This window comes from Gymnoscopelus braueri, assembly GCF_963280865.1.
Source record: "Gymnoscopelus braueri genome assembly, chromosome: 19".
In the NCBI taxonomy this organism is placed as follows: Eukaryota; Metazoa; Chordata; class Actinopteri; order Myctophiformes; family Myctophidae; genus Gymnoscopelus; species Gymnoscopelus braueri.
The window spans coordinates 18,808,260-18,830,638 of NC_137621.1; the positions used below are offsets into that span (position 1 = coordinate 18,808,260).

Here is a 22,379-nt window from a genome sequence, read left to right on the forward strand (position 1 = left end):
ATGCCATGAACATTGTATTTCCCTTAATAACCGTCAGTCACACATTCAGTTCCAGATATTACATCTTAAATTAATTTAGTTTTTACAGTACATCAGAATGTCATGGTTAGGAAAGGTAGAAACTGGAGTAAAAGGCAACTTGTTAAATCGGATGTACAGTACATGAGCTGTGCGTGCTGCAGAGATAGGACAGAAATAAGCAAAGGATTCATTTAAGTCTTGGTTAAGGTAAGAGCTTTCCCATGGACATCAAGAACACAAAGATACACGTAATTGCAATTTTGCAGAAAGCAGCAGACATCCCAGTGAAAGTGCAATGTAAGTGTCCAGGGCCAGACACAAGTCATGTGGTGTTTATATCCGGAAGGCTGTTGGGGTTGGAGGGCAGGCTGGATACAGGCGCCTGGGTGAGGAAGGTCATCGGGGACAGCAGCTCTGTAATTCTGCAAGACAGGCGTCATTATGTCACACACACACACAAAAAACAAAAAAACAAGAATCTGATAAATCACACTTGGGAATCACTGTCTCACAAGTCCAATGCTTTGCCGGCTAAACATGGAATGTGGGAACAATAAATCTGCACATGCTTTGTAATTAAAAGAAGAAAATATAGCTGTTGTATTCTCATGCATTCCGCTGCTGCCTTACCCAGCCTCGCTGTGAATTGGATTCTTCTTAGAGGACACAGACAAAGCCAAAGGTTGGCTGGGGTCCCTGTCAGGAAAAATGCAGAGTTGCAATGAAGTACATCATTTTGAGAGGCCATGTTTTAACACTCTGGTGTTTTTATTCTCTTAGGACTGCAACTAGCCTCTGAAAGAGGTTAGTTTGGGTCAGTGCGAAGTACACTGACCGAGGTTCTCTAAAATGGCCTTCCACGGTCACCAAATTCAGCATGTTATGCTGCTGGACTACATGCCAGACCACGGTTAACGTGAATATACATCAACTCTGCCCTGATGTACCCCCTATGCAGTCAGATCTCCTGTACACTGCTTTCTGAAAATCACGTTACCAGCTGCTCCACGACCACAAGCGTTCAAAGAACTAAATAAACGTCTTGGCGCACGTGAAGTGGAGCCAATAGGCTGAAGGCAAATCGACGTGACCAGATGTTTGTTTCCAAGCACACGACTCTGTGGCTGAGCCTATTTTTACTATTGTGCCCAGACTCTTTCTTCATTCTTTTTAAGCAGCTGGACGGAAAAGAAAATTGGTTGAAGCCTTAAGTGATGTTTTATGGTATCCTCTTCTGCTGAGAACAGAGCTGTTTAAGACATTAAATAGAGGGAGGAGTCACAAATGGGGGCTCAGGCTGAACTATTGCTTGGTGTCACTGCATTTTGTTCTGCAGAATTAATTGCATCAGAAGTTTCGTTTTCATGTTCGGTGACTCCAAATGGACCATCTTGACCAAAGTGGGGCCATTAGGCAAAAAAAGGGAAAGTGACTAACAACCGACATGTTCGGTGCTTACTCAGTCATCTACTTGAATCCAATCTGTTGAAGGGGTAATACTATACCTTGCTCTCTGTCCGTTCATTTTTGCAAAGAGCAGTCTTAGCACTTTCTCCTTCTGCTCCCAAGTGAGATCTGAGATGTCAACCTTGTTGCTCTGCACATGAGTCCTGAATCAGAAGGGGTGCATGAAATCAACGAATGCAAAACATGACTATAATACATGTGCATTTCCTTGCCATAAGCTTGCATCAAGATGTGAACCGCGTTTAATATTGGTATTTGGTCAACCTCTGGACGAGTTGCAGGTGACTGCTGATACTTACATTAGCATTGAAAAACATTCATCGCTAGGATTCTGGCGTAGGATCTCACCATTTTGCAGCCTCATCCATGTCTGAATAGACACAGTTGGTGCTATGAGGGTTCTTGTGGAAGGTGCGGATGAGGGGATACTTCTGCTTGCCTGCCCTGGCCTCAGCCATCTTACTGCGGTACGCTTGCAGTGCCTCCTCTCTGTACTGCATTCTGCTGGCCTGGATCTCTTGCTTCACCTGAAATAGAGCCTCCTGGAAGAAGCACTCCAGTTCTGTGCGCTGTTCTACGACGACACATGCCAACCGCTTGACACGGCCTATCTCTTTCTCCCGCATGGCCAGCACCTTCTGCAACTTGTCCAGTTCTACCTGGCTGGCTTGGGTTCTGACCCGGTGTCGCTGCTGGGTCTCCTCCTTCTCCTGATCAAACTCTTCGGCCATCGACCCGAGGGCTCGCTCCAAGGTAGCCACCTTAGCATTCAATTCGGATATCTCCTCCCTCCGGGCCTTCATGTGACCGGCGTTGTCCTGGATCATCAGCTCACTGGTACCCTGTGCGAAAACGATAGCAGTGTTGTTCAGGTCAGTCTAAGAATGGTCTGATCAGTATTACTATACAAATCACTTTGATGGGGCATGCCGGTAGGTGAAAAACAAGAGGGAGGCTCGCAACTCACTTTTAAATGCTCAAATTTGTATTCACAGCAGCAAGCAGTACGCATGCCGGTAGGTGACCAGATAGTGTGTCAACCACATCATTTACCAGCATTTACCAGGTTATCAAGTTGGGCATAGCGGTTGGAGTCTAGCTGGAGAACAAGTCAAATGAGAACCCAATATCACAAAACATGTCCTAAAGGGCTGTACATAAAAACTATAAGAACTAATAAAACAATAAAACAAAGTAGTGCAATGCATATACAGTACATACAAATACACGCACACACACACACACACACACAGTATAACAATGTAGACCATTTAAGATAAGATTATGTCAAAGGCTAATGCAAAAAGGTGTGTTTTCAATTAACTCTTGAATAAGTTGAGGGAGCTAGACTCGGATATGGATAGGGAGATGATTCCAGAGACAAGGGGCTTGATAGTTGCAATTACCCCTCTCTGCCAGAACAGGACATACAACTTATGGATTGTTGCTTTAAAATGCTTTCTGTGACTGACTGATGGGACAGATTTTTGTACATTTTACTGTATAACTATTAGAAATGTATTGGAAATGAACGTCTGTAATGTTGATTGACTGAAGGCCTCTTAGTTGTCTATTACTTACACCCTGTGCAATCATAATCAGGTGTGTTTTGTATGGGCTTATGGTAGCCATGTTTTAATTAATTTCTCAGAAATTTAAGGCGGCCATGGCTGAAACATACATATGGAAATGGGGTGTGCAACACATTTTTATGCCTCCGTTAGCAGACAGCCATGGCCGCAGGCAAGTTTTCAAGTTGTTTGACAGTACGTACGTACATACATACATACGTCCCAACCTTGTGAACGTGATATCTCAGGAATGCCTTGAGGGAATTTCATGACATTGAGTCCCAGTTAACAAACGTCCACTGGGACTCAAGGATGAACTGATTAGAAGTAGGAGGTCAAAGGTCGAGATCACTGTGTCCTTCATTCACTATACTATACTATTATGAGTCTGGACCGACACGGATGTAAATGGCAACGGGTTGGCGCAATGAGATACAGTATTTCCAGTTTCCTCTTGAGACAGTGTATTTGGCCATTCTGTGACATACATACAGACAGCCTTGTTTTGCAATCACCTTCTGGCTCACTTAAAAGTACTAAAGCTGCAGTCTACAGGATTTGAACCTACAGTACGTCTCCCATACAAGTGCAGAAATGTCTACCGCTGAGCTAAGATGGAAAGCCTGTCTCGACAGAGGGTATTACAATTTGAGCATCAGGCAGTACCTCTTAGTTGTCAACCAATAGTAGTGGTTGTGGTGACTACCACACCATAGGATCTAATACACTACACATTTCTCAATAGAAAAGCAGGGAGACCACTTCCAACCACAGCAGTATAGCATAAACGAATTCTACCATACAGATTGGTTAAAATAATATTTTATTCATTAAAATAACTTCCAGATTTTAGGTTTAAGAGAGAAAGTTGCTCCAGAACACTCACGAAGTTCTATATAGAATGTAGACACTTAAGCAGATTCTATAATGTGCAGTAAGGTATACACATACACGTTGTATGCACATTAGTGCAAGTAACAGTGTGTGTTGTTGGCTCAATTCACTTGCTGAAACATTTTTTTACTCTGTAACCTTTCATTAAGAGCAACAGAGAGCAGTGTTGGAAGGAGGAGTGTCAGGACAGGACTCTCATGTGCTCATGTAGTTCAGTGGTAGTGTCATTGTGACAATAATAGCCTAGCCTGACTAACCCAAAAAAAGTGTGCTCCTTGGAGCACAGGTTTTCGCCAGGGCCCAGAAACTTAGGAAGGCAGGCATAGCTAATAGCCAATTGGAATGGGATCTGAAAAATCTGACTCATACCGTCATCTTGATCACATGACTATAGAGATAATGTGTACACATTTGTGTGATGATTGGACAAAATAATACTGTAATATATACAAAGTAATATTTTAAGAAATTGTTTTGTTAAAATCAGCCTCCTGGTGTCGCTACATAGCCTGGTAAAGCCCCTCCCTCCGGAAAATCTCATTTCCATTAGATTTTCCGTAGGGAGGGGTTTTACCAGGCTAGTCGCTACAGGCCGATGTGTAAGATTTGGGGCAGAGGTTCTTCCTAAAGTTTTAAGCCGATTGGTCCAGAGATTAGCTGCTCACAGACACACGGACCGACAGACGGACAGAGGCGATTACGTCGTCTACGGCCATCAGCCATCCGGCCTGCCTGGTGTCAACAATAAATTATCACAAATGAGTGAGAGACATACAGAGAGATATGAAAGAGAGGAAAGGTAAAAGAAATAAAACACTTTTAATATTTCAAATATAGTTTATCTTATATAAAAATTGGCTTATGGAAGGACCGGCCAGCGAGTGGGCCAGCCGGTCTGCGGAACATGTCATCAATCTCAGCCATAACCATAAGGAGTTCCCAATGCAGCTACGCCCAAATATGGAGTGTGTTGTCTAACCTCAATGTGTTGTCATGGCATCAGGCGCAAACAAATCAGTCAGCTCCATATATGGGCACAAAAGGGACTCAGGCATAACCATAAACAAACCCGATACACCCATATATAGGCATGTCACTATGACTGAGACATAAGATCAGAGGAAAAGATCCACAGAACCACAGATCCAACTGCTATGCCCAACTTCAAATTCAGTGTGCGCATCGGCAAGAACTTGCGGTGGTGCGGTGCCCGCCGTGGAGTCATTCAGAACCGCCGATCTGCTGGTCCATATATGGGCATATGTGTGGGAATCCAGGTGAATGGTGCACCCAGTGCAACTGACCTAGTCACATGACCAGGAATGTTATGAAAGTTTAGTTCTTCCCAGTAGAGACATTTTGACTCTACAGCAGATGATGGTGTTTCCCCTCTCATGCAGGGTGAAAAACAACTCATGGTAGATCAAAGCTCAACCTTGTGTAGCACAGAATAACCATGTGAAAGGCTACCCTTTTGTTTGTTGCGGGTAATGCTACTGCTGGCCTTTGTTTGTTAGGCTATTGTTTGTTTGCGCACATGGATGCTTAACATGCTTATAGCACTTTAATTTGTGTCAACATCACTGTGTTTTATTTTATCTTCTTGAAATGTATTTATTTATTTAGGTTTACAAATGAAGTGACCTTCAATGTACTGCTGAGCTGTGTCTAGAGACCTGGATATACTGGTAAAACAGTATACATTCTATGAGTTTCTTTATATTTTAATACATTTTTTGTTTTGTAATATCACTGTCGTCTTCTTGTAGCTGTGGTGCTGGAATTGTCCTTGCATTGTGCTGCTGGAGGTGTGTATCATTCACTGCAAAGCAAAGTAGGTTTATACTGTTTGTTCTTTTTAATGATGATTTGAATACAGGGTTTGCATTATGTTGTAATACTAGGGCTGGCAACTAATGTGTTTTGTCTGTTTCCTGAAAGCGACCAGTCCAGCCACTGTTTTCCACTGCTATTTTACTCTTGTTTGGTTTGTCGCTGTATATTTGATTTATTAGTTATTGGCATTTAAGGTTCAGTTATAGCAGGTGCATTATGTTTTTGGGCGTTTTTGGATGGTGATGTGTGTTAATGAGTCTGCTCTCCTCTTTTTTGTCGACAGTGTGTGACTCACTCTACAAGGCCGGGTCCGCCTTGCTACACTGCCTCCGTTCTGTCGTGGGACTGCACTGTGGGACTTTTTGGTTTTTAGTGGTGTGTATATTAAACCCTGACACTGCATGATATTTTGCATCGAGTTTTTTAGATATTGTGTTTGCATGTTTGGTGCCAGGCCTGCGTTTCACCTTTCTGTCCCCCATAGTTGCTGGTCGGTCTGTGTGCACGTGCCGACCCGACCTTCATAGCTTGAGGAGAGTATATCTCAAAATTGCACTTCATTGTAACCCTAAAGAAATCTGCGGGCGGAGCCTTCTCCGGGGCGTGGCTTCTGGGGGAAGGGTGGCGGGCTTAAACGCAACCTTGACAGGTGTGTTCAGTTTTCATTTGATGTATGGTACGTGAAGTCTATATTGGACATTTACTTGGCTGCACACAGGCAGTGCAGGCAGTGCACACAATACTGCACACAGAGACGCAGAGAGACACACAAGCCGAGCACGGTTTCATAGTAAGCTCCACTTGCGCGGAGGCGCGCCTTCCGCTGTGTTCGCAACCAGAGCCTTGTATTAGAGCGTTCCGCCACTGAGGGGGCAGAAACAGCGCTGGTCACGTGGTTCATGTAAACTGGAAATGGTTACAAGGAGCCATTGACTTCAGCATTCTATTAACTTCCGGTTTAGGGCTTTGTCACTATTCACCAATAGACGGCTGTGTAGAAGACCTAGCCCGATGAAGTGAACGGAGGTGACGCAACTCTCCTTGAATGGCTCTGTAAAATACTAATGACATCAAGTATCTTCACATATGGCCATAAAAGGGACACAGGTAGACGGACAGATACAGATATCTACATATCTGTATCTGTCCGACAAAGCCCCTGACACTATATGATTCAGACATATTGGTTGGATCGGCGGTGCGACGTAGGTGTGAGGGCCGCACAGCGGCATGAACTCTCGAAGTCGGGCCGAACCTCTAGTTTAAGTAAAAGAGGTGTTTAAACCCTTAACCTATCATCAAATAACAAAGACAAGCGTGCAGATGGGGATTTGAACCCAGGTCTCTTATATCAGAGGCAGCAGCACTAACCAGTTGGATAAACGGCAAGCCCACTACTATCCTCATGGACACAATGCCATTGGGGGGCCAGGTGTCGATCAACTGTAGCGCTTCAGGACCCTGCTACCAAATCTGTTGCAGTAGAGGTGGACTTGTCACTGCATACCAGAGGATCCAGGTGCACACAGACAGACAGGTAGGGTCCAGGGTTCTCCAGCACACAAACAGACAGGTGGGGTACTGAGGTGACGTCTCTAGTCTAGCAAACACACAGACAGACAGGTGGGGTGCTGGGTTTTCCAGCACTCCACTCATCTTCTGAAACTGGTTGCAGCAGCTTTCTAAAGAGTACAGACAATACTTTCTTTGATGATTTCAAATGAGCTCCAACAAGCATGCCAACAAAACTGGTACCATAGTAGCCTGCCGATACTTTCAAAACCCTGGGTGTTTGTTTATTTCATTTTATTTGGGTCAGCATGAAAAATGTTAGGAATGACCATAGGAAGCACCATACGGTAGATGGCAGGGAAGCACCATAGAAGACAGGGAAGCACCATAGGAAGCACCATAGAAGACATAGAAGCACCATAGGAAGCACCATAGATGACAGGGATGCACCATAGAAGACGGGTAAGTACCATAGGAACCTCTGCCCCAAACGTTTCACATCGGCCTGTTATAGCGCCACCAGGAGCCCAATTTCTACTCCTACAGATTTCATCCAAACATACACATGTGATCAAGACTGATCTGTCAGATTTCTCATATTCCATCCTGATTAGCTAAAATTGGCTTCCAAAGTTTGCATTAGTGGCCCGTTTTGAACAAAATGCCGATTCCCACTAGGCCAAGGAGGACATGCCACCCTAAATTTTTCAAATCTGCCTCATCGTGGCGCTGTAACAGACGGATTCACGTTTTGGCCTATAACTCTTGAACCGTAGCCAAGACGGAAATTGCAAGACATGCCATCTCCAGTTTACTTCCCGTATCTGCTTGACGTACTGTAGGTGGGCGCCTTTTTAGATTGATTCCAATGGAAGAGTGAACATGAACACAGCTTCTGAACCATTCTTTAGCCACATGGTCACTGAATTAAATATTGGACCCGATCGTCACAAGCTACACGATATTTACAAGATTTTCATACTAAAATGTTTTTTTTAGAGACAAATTAGGAGAAAAACTAATTTGTTATCAACCTATCTCTATCCCAGCAACACACTCTCGCGAGATTTGGGAAGATATCTGAAGAGTCCATCTGCAGTCTGACGGACGAGACATAGAGGGCTCTGTCCCTTATTTTTAACTCTATGCTCTGTCCCCAAAAGATGTTCTAAAAACGGATAAAATGAGATTCTATATATGAATATAGTACGTGACATTATTATGGGCATATTAAAAATATCATTTTCCATCATTTATTTATTAATTTTTATCTTAAATTTTTTATCCCACGATTTTGTAACCCATTTTTCCCCCAGTGACAATTGCCTATGTAATCCTGGGCACTACTCTCCCTCTGCCAGCCTAGGGAGAGCCCAGAACTGAGCTCATGCCTCCTTCAATGCATGATGAGCCAGCAAGCCGCTTCTTATCACCTGACAGGGGGGAGTTTCCCCGGTTGGACGTAGCGCGTGGAAGGAACACGTTATTCCAACCAGTTCCTTTCCGCTCGATCAGCCGTCCGGCTGACCAGGGGGAGGCAGTATAGAGACCAGGATTACTGCATGTTTTTTGTGAGGGTACCTACCCTAGGGGCCACGGGGAGAACATGCAGATTGCATGCAAACTCCACACAGAAAAGCCCTTTCGCCAACCCCACCTAGGGTATGGGCACTGATGACGTGGAGGAGAGGACACGCCCCCAGCACCCACCGCATCCCCAGTGGGAATCGAACCAAGGACCTTCTAGCTGTGAGGCGGCAGCGCTACCGACTGCTCCGTCCCCCCATCATTTTCCATTATTAACTTTGATGGGGTATGATTTGGGAATCATGACATTGACGTTGACGTTGCTAAATAATCATGCTATACACACAATATAGTCTATAGTGGTAAAATATATACCTTATAAATGAAAGGCCCCGTTACAATGTTGATAGAAACAGGAGCACATCTAGCACAAGACTGAATAATACGCATGTGTGTTTGTGGGGGGAATTTTATGGGTTCAGACAGTATAGACAGTACACCATGGCAGACTATTTGACCACTCACTGTGGTTTAACTATTAAACTGAGAAAAATCATAACAATGTACAGACACAGAGTGCACAGCCTCGACTTCAACAAACCTGGCTGACCAGAGAGGACAGGCTGTGCTTTCACTGCAGTGAAGGAGTGGTGGAGACAGAGCTTCACTTCTTGAACACATGTAAAAATAAAGATACATGAAAAGAAAAGGGTGATACCCAGGCAATCCCCTACTTGGGTGAGAAAGCTGAATGTTCAAGGTCATTAACAATGATCAACATCAAAAAGGTCTCAAATACTAAACCAGTAAATGCTTAACTAATGTATGCAGGACCAACCAATGGTGTGTGAATTAGCAGAGGAGTCCTTAATTGGCTATGAGAGGCTGCTACCATAAGCCTCCATGGCCATTAGCCTGTGTCTCACACTGAAACTCTCAGATGCACAAGCTTTCTTGTGGATCAACAATGTTTGGCAAAACATAAATTAGGCGCAGTGACGGCTCCAAAGAATGGAGGGGGCTATGGGGGGGCTGTTTTTTTTAGAGCAGGGGCTAATGAATTTTGGCAACAAACAATACGTAATACGCCAAACGAGATTCAATGTTTCTAGTTTAATACATAAAGAAAAAATATGATTTTATAGTATGGTTTACATAGAAGTCAGTCAATTGTCTTTCACAAATTTATATAGATTTTATTTATTTATTCCATAAATATCTTTCATAACAATTGGGTTTGTGGGGAGCCGTTACTGCCAGGCAATACTGTTGAACTGCAACAGCATCACTGCTTTTTTGCACGACCTTTGGAATCTTACCTTAATTTATTTTAACTAACAACTTATGCCCTCTATCTATACTTAGTAAACTCGTAATTAGGACATCTCTTTACCGAAAATAGCACACTACAAACTCACAACGCATTGCGGTTGCGAATTGCGATGCGTTGTGAGTTTTCAACTCTGTGTTTAACAGCAAAGTTATGGTGGCCTTGGTTTGTTAGAATGCCATTCCTACAGTAAAGCTCTGAAATGTAAACTACTAGTGTATGATGTACTATGATTACATGTTTGAAATAAAATACAAACTTTGGATATAACTCTAGCAATTTTGCCAATAATACACATGTCCAATGTACTTAGATAAGTATGACCTACAGTTCAAGAATTAAAGGCCAGAACGTGAATAGGCCTGTTATGGCGCCACCATGAGGCTGATTTGACAAATGTTGGGTGGCATTTCTTCCTTGGCCTAGAAGAGGGAATGTGCGTGCAAAGTTTCACAGTAAGTGTGGACATTATTTGTGGCATTTTGTGCAAAATGGGCCACACCCGCAAACTTTGGAAGACAATTGTAGTCAGGAATATGAAAAACCTGACCGATAGGTCTTGATCACATGACTAAGTACAGATAATGTGTACTGATTTGCGTGAGGTTTGTTAAAAAATCATACTGTGCTAAGTCATACTATTATATATAATAAAATCACACTGTACCAAAGAATGTAATCTTATACTATACTGTCATCAAACAAATACTATAAGTCATCAAACAAATGCCATACTATAGTTTACAATGTATTATTATTTGTAATTAAATTATTTTCTAATTTATATGACTATGCTATAACAAACCCATACTTTTTTTAAAAACCCATGTTTTAAGGCGATAATCTGACGAACTCAGCACAATGAAAATACAGTGCAGTATTTTCCCTGAGTTCCAACAAAATTGCCCATCAGCGGCTAGATTCCCAAATGTAATGGGCCAAAACCATGTGGCCTTCCTGATGTTGGTGTACAATATTCCACAAACAATGTGCAAGTTTGATTAATCACAGCCATATCTAAATCCGCAAACAAATTCCCATTTATTTACCTCAGCTGGATAGGGCACACAAACCGATAATAAGAATTAACTGTGCTCATCGGAGCACAGGTCTCCACCAGGTCAGGTAGGTTATTGTGGGCCAGCAATGTTCGGAATTCGCCAATCAGGATGGAATATGAAAAATCGGACGGAACCATCTTGATCACTTGACTATAGAGATAATGTGTACCGATTTGCATGATGTTTGGACAAAATGTGTAGGAGTAATATAAAAAAGAAAAGTGTTGCAAAAATCGGCCTCCTGGTGGCGCTACAATAGGGCAATGTTAAAATAATTAGCATTTGTTTCTCAATGTAGTGCGAATGTGCGTGCAAAGTTTCACCGCAAGTTTCACCGCAATCGTGATTGCTTTGCGGCATTTTGTTCAAACGGGCCACTCCTACAAACTTTAGATGTCAATCTTAGCCAATCAGGATGGAATATGAAAAATCAAACAGATCCGTCTAATCATGTGTACCGATTTGCGTGAAATTTGGATAAAATCTGAAGGCTTAATATAAAAAAAAATGTTTCACATAAGTTGGCATCCTAGTGGCGCTATAAAAGGCAAATGTTTTTCCTTGGCCTCTAGAGAGTGTGCAAACAAAATTTTACACAAATCAGTGCAGTTATATGTAAAAACACGAATCGTCCCGTAATAGCACTACCATGAGGCTGATTTGAAAAGTGGCATTTCTTCCTCGGCCTAGTGGGAATGTGCGTGCAAAAGACAGAGACGGAGTCACGGACGGACAGACAGACAGGGTGCAAAACATCTCGGCCATGCCTTTCGGCCTGGTGGAGACAATTAAGGCAATAAAAGACAGCAGTGCGGTGGGTTGTCCCTTTTCATTAGGCACATTTTTAAAGCCATTAGCTCCAGCTATGCCGACTCCACTGCTGTGATATTTAGAACAAAATAATATATTTATAATACTCTGTATCATCATCACCATGGGGCCTGCCCATTGGTCCGACAGCCCATTATTCCAAAACCCCAATAGTTAAAAAAAATTATAGTTTAGTGTGAGGTTAGGGTAAAGATTAGGTTAAATTTAGTGATCATCTGCACCGTTGGACCAATGGTGCTTCAGTACAAAGAGCCGGACCAGTGACATGGCACATCACCATCTCCTGTTTTTCCAAAATGTGTTATCCATCCGTAAATAAAATTTTGGTTGTGTGATGGTGACATCATGATGATTTGGTCTAGACTGGAGCACATTAGATAGATAATGGTTTGTGTCACAGCATCCGTGACATAACAATTAGATGTGATCAAGAAAGTACTAGGCTGTGTAAATTTCAGAAGGTGACTTTAAATCTTACCTTATGGTAAGGTAAGATTTAAAGTAACCTTTGGTGTAATTTAGTGTAGAGTATGGTAAGGTCCTTGCTATACTCTAAATTGCACTTATGAGGTAATTAATGTATAAAGTATTTGTTTGTTTTAGAAAATCATTACCGGAAAACATTAAGTTGGGGGAGGGGGTATAGCCACTGAAATGGAGCCCATTTGCCGGTGGAAACTCTCACCACAACCACCAACCACAGAGAGGCTGGCAAGCACTAGGAGGTGAGGGGAAAGTAGGACCACAAGCTAAATACACAGGGTCAGCACAAGTAAACAACACAGGGGAAATACCACCTGAAATACACCCTCCACAGATTATCTGACAAGTGTTTTCTAACCAAAAAGGATTAAAAGTTTATTTTTTTGGGTGCGATTAGTCTCTGTCCAACATCCCTGTCTCCTGTCCCCTGGTTTAAGCATACCTTGTTCAGTGCAAGGGAGGCGTTTTCCTCAACCATTGACGCTGTCAATCTCCTCAGGTCTTCCACCTCCTTCATGTGATAGTTAAGTGCCTCATTCAGCCGGACGTTCTCCTTGAATACAGAGCGCGAGGCGTCATCCAGCTGGCTGTTGATTTGGGATACAAGCAAATTAGAAAGAGAGGCCATGTCTGAAACTTTAAAAAAGTGGTTACCCCCCCCCCCCCACACACACACACACACACACACTGTTACAATGACATCTCGACAGCAAACCATAGCAGTTTCATGAAATGCAATTTCATAATTTTCCCATAAGCAACACTGTCGTGCAACGAAATATAACTTTAGTGTTTAATCTACATGTTGTATACCAGATGTGTGGTGTTTGCTACACTAGGGCAACACAATGAGAAGTTATAGCATGAATATCAAAAAGTCAGTTTAGCAGGCTACATGAAGATATGAGTTGGCCTTATGCAGCAACTACTACCTACTGTAGCTAGTATATTAGTGATCTACAAACGTTTATTAAACGTTTTTTAGTCTTTGTGCCCCAGTCCCTGCCACTGCCAACCCCTACTTGTTGGTCGCCAGCTGCTTCCTTTCACCTGACAGTGAAGAGCTTCACAGTGAGGTTGTAACGCATGTGGAGGCACACGCTATCCCTCCCTCCCTCCCTCTCTGCAGACAGGTGTCCTGGTCAACCTGTAGGAGTTGCTGTTCATTTTGAGCGCCTGGCCAAGCCGAAAGCACCGCGGAGGAATCAAACCTCAGCCTCCACGGTGGTGGGCAGGTATTTTCCCCCTCGCCACCCGGACGCGCCACAAATGTTATTTTGAAATACTATTTGCGGCCTGTTAATTTACTGTGACTCACTCATAGCTGGTGAATTGGCTTTGGAGCTGAATAGAATGAGATGTGTCCATGTAGAGTAAATCATGACTAATACATCCCAGTCACATTCTGTGCTCTTAGTCAGCAAATTAAATTAAACTGGGTCAAACTAGAGTGTGTTCACACTTAAAATCAATTAGTGGTACTCAACTCAAATCAACATCAAAGCCTCACCAACACCAATGTTTTATGCATGGTAAAATGTAACAACAAGCAAAGTATACCCCCTTATGGATTCAAAACGAACAGAGATGTTTTTGTTTATTTAAGGCAAAGCAGAGACAGATATAGAGTGAGACTGCTACAGTAGAAATGTAATCGTTGTCTTTAAGTGATGTACACGTTCGTGAACATGGCAAGATGGTACAGTGGAAACAATGACCTTGTTTTTTATACATATGATTTATTTACTTCTGCTGCTCTACCCTGCCCTGAATGTTCAATTTGAAGAATAAAATTAGCCTGTAATGACACAGCAGAGAGACACTTACACAATGGCTTCGTTGTGGGCTCTCTCAGCTAGCAGGGCGATCCTCTGCTCAGCCTCTCTCTCCAGGCGAGCCTGCAAAGGAATAGACACAACTCACTGTTCCTCCTGTGTCTCTTTGCTTGTTTTGGCTTCATACCTGACTACATAATTGTTCAATTTGATGTCAATAACTACTTTCAACTTGGCGTCTCTATTTTGGGAATGTCATTATAGGCGTTATAACTTTCAAACATCGTCAAAAAATGTCAAAATCCTTCAAAAACTTAGCTACGTAACTTTTCAAACGTATTTTTTTTGTTTGTTATTTAATAGCAAAACTAGCCAAAAAAGCTCACTACATGTCAAGATGCGACACTTTGAGACACACAACACTAACTTAGTTGGATCGCATTAGTCCACAGTTATTGTCTACTTTAACTTATGACGGCAGTGTCGTCTTTCAGAATTGACCTAATTTCTTCCACTGTGAAAGACAAAAAAGAAAGTGTACATACTGTAATAATAATAATAACTCGCATTTATATAACGCTTTTCTAAGTACCCAAAGAGGCTTTACATGAGGGGCATGAGAAAACAACAAAGAAAAACAACTTTATTAGGGGGAATAATTGTCAATTTCATACCTTTTCAATGAAAAATCTGTGCTCCATTCTGGCCAGGTTGTCCTGGTGTTGTTTGTCAGCAACACGCATGCTTTCCTTAATCTGGAAACCACAGAGTTAAAATTCTGTTATGAAGGCCAAACACACCTGTGAAGTACAGTAATCATCTGCGTATTTATCCTCACATCGCTGAGCTCTTGCTCCATCTGGGCTTTCTTCTTATGAAACTCCTTAATCGTCTTCCACTCCCCCTGAATCATCTTAAAATCATCGGACCTCTCTCTGAACCGGTCTTCCAACTCGTTTATTTGAAGTGTGTATTCAGCAACCTGCAACATTCAATAACAACATTATGTACAGAAGATAATATAGTGTGTTTACGCACTATATAGCTTAAATACATAAATTTGTCTCTGTGAAAGGCCATTTGTAGATTCAGGAAAAGTACATATTATGCAGTTTTTTCAGAGAGCTGTCCAGCGATTCCAGGAACAGAGAACAACTGCTTATACCAGCTGGGAAGTAAACGTTCTAAAAGTTCACAATGACCATGCCCTTTGCAACCCAGCCCAACTTAAGCACACATCAGGCTGGGTTTGTCAGGCTCAATACCTCAAGTCAGAGTCAATTGCTACTGTGGACACACCAGTCAGGGAAAAAATGCAACAACGTGACCAAAGTCATGAGACACCAGCGAAACATGCGCCCACAATGATGTACATGATGAGTAAATGAATGGTTTCCAACCATCTGACTACATCTTTTTGGCTTAATTGTTATTCTTCAGATAAGGAGGAAAGCCGAAATCTGTTTGCGCTGCTACTGTATGCTGTGACGCCAACGTGCGCTTGTGCTGTTGTTGCCCCTAAACTGACATTTCTGGCAGCTACAGCAACACTCAAATGGCAGTTACCCTAAAGGCCCGTTCATAGTCCCTAGATGGGTCTAAAACGTGCGTCAGGGGGTGAGGGATTCCGTCCGTTCTTTACAGACGCATGCATAGTCGCTCACGTTATTTAGGGGTTATTTTATTTATTTTAAAGCGTACAGGCGTAATACACCTATTCATCCACCAGATGGCCACTAGTATGTACCGCCGTACCCATGATGTTGCCATGTCTACTTATTATAAGCGACTTTGGGCTTATCTTTCTGTAAAGTTGCTTGTAAACAAACAAGCAATTTTGTATTGGTGGTTGCGGTTTTATTTGGGCTTGTTTCTAAAGTGTAGTTTCTTATTTGGGCCAATTATTATTTAAACCAGTGATTCTCAAACATATATTGTAGATCTGCTATATCCTAGTCGATTCTTTTGGGCTTGTTTTCATAGACCTGGTTGCTTATTTCTCTCACAAAACCTGGCAACAGCATCAGCGCAGCTAACAACATGAAGCTACCATTGTAGCATCTAGCCAAAACAACGCAATAAAAGACACAAACTAGTCCACAAACTAGACAAAAAACAATGGTTGTCTACAAAACGTGAGTTTCGACCCCTACTGCACTGTGCTATATATGCTATATATTGTCACAGACCGAGACCGTGGATCGACGGGTCTAAGTACATTTACTCAAGTACTTCCACCAACCAACGTGGGTATTTTTTTGGACAAAGAGGGCCCGAGGAAAACTTTTTTTCCTTATACTGCCAACGGGTTCCACTGGTACTACAGCCAACGTACAAACGAACGTACGTCGGCCTGACGGTGAATGTCGACTGCACGGACGGAAATCCTGGAGCCGTAAGTGACGGAGGGGGAGACAAAAACGACGACGCAAGGAGCGCTGGCGCTAGTTACGTATCCTTACGTCCGACTATGAATGATACTTAAGTGGTATTGTGTTACCAAGTGTTATCATGGTATCAAGTCAATATGGCAGTGACATATTCTTTATCTTTATTTATTTTTAAATAAATGAAAGATTTTCAACATGGTGACATTGGGTGACACAGAGACTCAGTGGATAGCACTCTTGCCTCACAACAAGGGATTTACATCCTTGGCCTACTGGCAGCGTGCACAAGACATTTGGCACTGATCTGTCCAGTGAGACACTGAGACGGATGTTCGCCTAAATGCTTTTCAAGTATTCCTCTGTAAATTGTCTCTAAACCTTTAGGTTTAGAGACATCTTCAGGTAACCTGAACACACTTGAGACCGAGTAATGTTAAGTTGTTCTTCAAGAGCTTTTCAAGCATTCCCCTGGGTCATTACACCTAAGTTAACTTAAGTGTAAGAGAAACAGAAACAGTGCTTGAACACACAACCTGAGCAACAGTCACTGAGACCTAGGCGGCCTCTACTCCCAGAGTTTTTCAAGCTTTCCTCTGGTTTATTCCCCTTAAGTTCATTGTAAGAGAAACAGAGAGCTTGAACACCCAACCTCAGCAACACTCATTGACACATACTGTAGGTGACCTCTACTTAAATTGGCTCTCAAAATTCACATTTAAGTTGGAGGTCTTGAACTTGCAAAGTCAGCACCTTCAGCCAAGTGCTGAACATTCTGAGCCACTCAGTCCTTTTGCATGTTTGCAGTTATTCACCCTGTCCCATTTAGACCTGAAGAGCATGGGATTTGAAAATGGCCAGCCAAACTTTTACCTACTATGAGACAACAGACCATCTGTTTATGTTTTTAATACATAACCATGTATGAATGGTATGAAACCCACTTATTTCTTTTAACGTTGTTGGCCCAGAAAATATACAAAATTTGGAAGAATAGAGGATCACCCAATTAATTTGTTTATGAAAACACAAACTTTATTGGTAGTCTTTAAAGAAGAACTGCTGTTTTAGTTTAATTCATTGAAATGTGTAAAAATAGAAAACAGCAAAGAAACTTGTGAATATATTTAATGGTTTAGATTTATTAGACAATGAACCCAACTCAAGTTTTCTTTTCTCTTTTTCTATTTCTATATTTTCTCTGTGTGCTAAATAAAACATTGAAACTGTTCAAATGTATTTCACTGACATCACCATATTGACGTGCCACATCGCACACACATCTTGACTCTTAAGACCAAATTTGCATGTGTTCCAGAACTACATACATGTACAAACTTGCAGTATATCGTACATGTATACTGTATGCATGCCAATGGTTTGTAGTTTGAACATTATTCAGGATTGGCTGTGATTTCACAAAGGTTATCTTTGGGCCTAGCTCGGGTGGAGGGGTAAAGTTTTCGTCCACCACCACGGAAGCTAGGGATTTGAATCTTCCCCATTGCCTCCGGCTTAGCCGAGCATCCTTACAAGTACAACTGGCTGTGTTCGGGGAAGGGTCATCTTCTTTGTTGCTGCACAGGCAATTCCTATGGGCTGGGGCAGCACCTGACAAAGGCACTACATCCTCTCGGTGGGGGCTCCTCACTGGCAGGTGAGTTAGTAGGGGCAGTAGTCAAGACTACACAGAAATGTGTGGGGAATTGACTAAATTGGGAGAAGGCTTCTCTAAATTATTTTAAAAAGGTCATCTTTCCAAACAAAGAATACGCGCCATTTCAAAGTGGAAATGCGCCTACTGTGCATTTCTTAATGTAGCGTGTTAAATGGCTTTGGAAAACTCTTTATGATATAATTGTTTGGCTGACTGGTTTTCACAGCACCCAGAGTCTCATCATGCATGACTTTCAAGACAAAAGCCAGGGCACTCACGTTCTCGGATTGCTTTTGATGAGGTAGTTTCCATTAGCTAAGTCACTTTTCAAGATGAACCATTTTATCACCTCGCAATGAGAAAAAGGGTTGGAGGAGCGCGTCTCGAGGTCACATCTTTGGAGTTGACCACAACAATATATATTTTTTCAACATGTGCATATGTGACAGTTCCACCATGCATGTCTAAAATGGGGATGTTTCAAGTTGATCCAGACCAAGCCTCTTTTTTGTGCCTCTGCTGCTTATTGGATCACATTTTTATTAGTATGAAGTAAGAGCTAGGAGATGGAAAACAGCTGTTAGCAAAAGCTGAACATTTTCCCCCGTTTGGACGCTTGATGATAATAGCATTTGATCATGTGATTTTAATTACAATTAACAGAGGCTAATAAATAGTGTCAAAAAGAATTAAAATGGACTGTGCGCTATTCTTGGCAATTTACAAAGACATGTGAGGGAATGTATAACACGTCAAGATTGACTAGCAGTGTCAGTGCAGTTTTCCAGACCATGATCTTTTCTTTTTTTTGTTTTTGTTTTTGCCACTCAGAAGGATTCAAATCATGTTTAGATTGTGTAACTGATAATGTACTGTTTAGTTTTTTGTTATGGCTGCTTTCTTTGTCTTACATAAAAAGTAAGTGTATAATTACATACAACACAGCTGTTCAGATCCAGCACATTCTTTTGATTCTTTAGATGGGTTAAAACTGTTCTTTTGACACAACAATTCTCATTCGACTTGACACGTAACTTGATTTGACACTAAAGATGTAAAAACATTGTGCGTATTGACCACTGATTGTAAAAATTTATCTTTCTACACTGTGTATTACTGTATACTTACTGTTTAATTAACAATGAGATTTTGTTTTGTATGCAAAGGGATTTCTGCCATTTTTTCTACCAACTTTCTAGTCACATAATGACTGTTGTGTTTGTGTAATGTAGGCTACCAGTTTTTGTTTCTCCTCCTGCGCGAGTTCCTTTTGCCTTCTGAGTTCATCCTCCAACATTGTTATCTATAAAAATGAATGACACAAACAAAACACACACACACACACACACACACACACACACAAGTTGAGATATTGGCAAAAAAGACTATAGCCTATGGATGTTACAAAAATTACTAAATAAAGGAATAATCTAGCCTACATTAATAACAACAACAATATAACAATAATAATTAATAATTAATTAACAACCTTCTCTTCCCTCTCTGCATCCTTTATGTTTAACAGTCTGATGATGTCAATCGTGTCCTTTTCTGTTCGATACTGATGGTTTGTCAGGTCATCATTGGCTCGTGCCAACCGGCGGGCAGCCTCTCGGTACTGCCCACGTGACTGGTCGGTCAGCTCTAACTTGGCCTCCCATAGAGCAGCGTTGGCCTTTGCCTTCTCGATGTCAGACTCTTTGTCTGCTTTAGAGTCTTGCTTGCTTTCCTTCTTTCCCTTTCTGCATGAAATCAAGTGAAATTGTGTTTGAATAGTGCAGGGGTCTTCAACAGGGGGTCCGGGGACCCCTAAGGGGTCCTCAGAGTTACTAAAGGGGGGCCGTCAAATCTTTGTGTGATAAGATTTGTCTTATTCTGAGGGGAACATTAGCCGAAAATAGCAGATCTACAAGCTCACAACGCCTCGCGCTGAGGTAGATATGAGCTATTTTCGGCAAAGTGGTTTGGTGTAGAGGGAAAAAGGATATCATATAAGCTATCTATGAAATCTATGAAAAAGTTTAATCTGTAACACAATTTAATACAATATGAAGTGGGGGTCCCTGCTTCATCTCTCTGTCAGTTAAGGGGTCCTTGGCCTGAAAAACATTGAAGACCCCTGGAATAGTGTTCAGATAAAACGAAAAGTTATTCGAAGCTGGAGTGTTAACAGTCACAGCAGGGTACAGACAGCTGCAGCTAATTAAATCAATAATTAGTGTGTTAGATGTTTATTTTATGGTAAGACATAAAAACCCATAGCCTACTTTGTGTCAAATTAGCCAAAAACTACAAATAATTTTCTTTATGTGACAATAAACAAACACAGTTACCAATTAGACATGCATACACCTAATTATGTTGTAATGAACCCAAAATATAGCTACTTAACTATAGACACAATACCCAATTTTAGGAATGCCTAAGAAGTAGGCTACTGACTGACAGTATCAAAGCTGTATGCTTGCTAACTGCAGACTACATCTAAACAGTGGTGGAAAGTAAGTACATGTACTCAAGTACTGTACTTAAGTACAGTTTTGAGGTATTTTTACTTTACTGGAGTATTTCCAATTTTCAATACTTTTACTTCTACATCTCAAGAGGCAAATATTATACTTTTACTACAATTATTGACAGCTTTAGTTACTAGTTACGTTCTAGATTTGTATCAATATTGCAAAACATAGATTAACCATTTTATCCCTTTATACTTCGGCTATTTGAAAATAGAACATCTACAAGCTCACAATGCATTGCGTTGTGAGCTTGTAGATCTGCTATTTTCAAAATATTTTTTATAAACACTTTCAACACAATTCTGCATAATGAGTACTTTTACTTTTGGTACTTTAAATAAATTTTTATGACAATACTTTTGTACTTTTACTCAAGTAAATTTATAATTCCGGAATTTTACTTGTAACAGAGAACTTCTACATTGCAGTATTGATACTTTTACTTAAGTAAAACATGTGAGTACTTTCCCCACCACCACTGCATCTAAATCAAACATGCCATCACTATTGTGTTGCTGTTTACTGTTGATCCTGTTATTATGACACTTCTGTTAGCCGGCCCATTCATTGCTGCTTGCTAACTTACCCGCCTTTCGCCTTCTTTCCCTTTGTACTTTTCTTCTTTGGCATGTTGTGGCTGACAGGCACAAATATATAATCAGAACACTAGCTGGAGATGACTGTTGCAACGAGGAGATGAGAGACTTTTCACTACTGTAGCATAGCTTCACTGATCAAGATTGCCACTGACACCAGCAGCAGGGACATTGTTTGCAATTAGTGTCGCCATAGCGATGCAGTCACGTGTGGAGAGACTCCCGAAATGTATCTGCCTTTGGTACCTGCAGGGTATGTATAGCAAGCAACCCATTCATTTGGCTAATTTATGTAACTTTCAGTGGTGGAAAAAGTACTCAAATGTTTTACTTTTAAGTAAAAGTATCAATACTGCAATGCAAAGTAGAAATACTCTGTTACAACTGTAAAAGTCCGGAATTCTAAATGTACTTGAGTAAAAGTACAAAAATATTGGTATCAAAATGTACTTAAAGAACCAAAAGTAGAAAGTACTCATTGTGCAGAATGTCCCATTTCACAAGTTCAAAGTGTATACAAAATCTTTTGAAAATAGCCGATCTACAAGCTCACACTTATAGATCTGCTTTTTTCAAATGGCAGAAATATAGGGCTGTGGTTAGTGTGTTTTGAAATGATAATCAAAATCTACAAAGTAACTAGTAACTGAAGTTTTCATATCATTGTAGTAGAGTAAAAGTACAATATTTTCCACTGAAATGTAGTGGGGTAGAACATTGGAAATACTCCAGTAAAGTAAAAAGAATACCTCAAAATTGTACGTAAGTACAGCACTTGAGTAAATGTACTTTCCACCACTGGTAGCTTTGAACAAATGCAAAATGTTTTGCACATAGACATTTCTACATATAGGCCTAGTTTATCCCACTGTGCAAATGTAAATCCTCAGGGATAGCAATAACAGGCATACA

At 41.4% G+C, this 22,379-nt stretch overlaps 1 protein-coding gene across 1 annotated transcript; it reads right to left on the reverse strand.

The window, feature by feature from the left end:
- Positions 1-54: 54 nt before the first annotated feature.
- On the reverse strand, positions 55-21,501 carry bbof1a (basal body orientation factor 1a; the record flags this gene model as incomplete). The annotated part of the gene is made up of 10 exons (XM_080414200.1): positions 55-443; positions 652-717; positions 1,527-1,631; positions 1,837-2,330; positions 12,976-13,120; positions 14,361-14,431; positions 14,983-15,063; positions 15,147-15,290; positions 19,842-20,094; positions 21,458-21,501. The coding sequence occupies 10 exons, from the start codon at positions 21,499-21,501 to the stop codon at positions 344-346; spliced, it is 1,503 nt and encodes a 500-aa protein (XP_080270326.1). The 3' UTR covers positions 55-343.
- Positions 21,502-22,379: the final 878 nt, after the last annotated feature.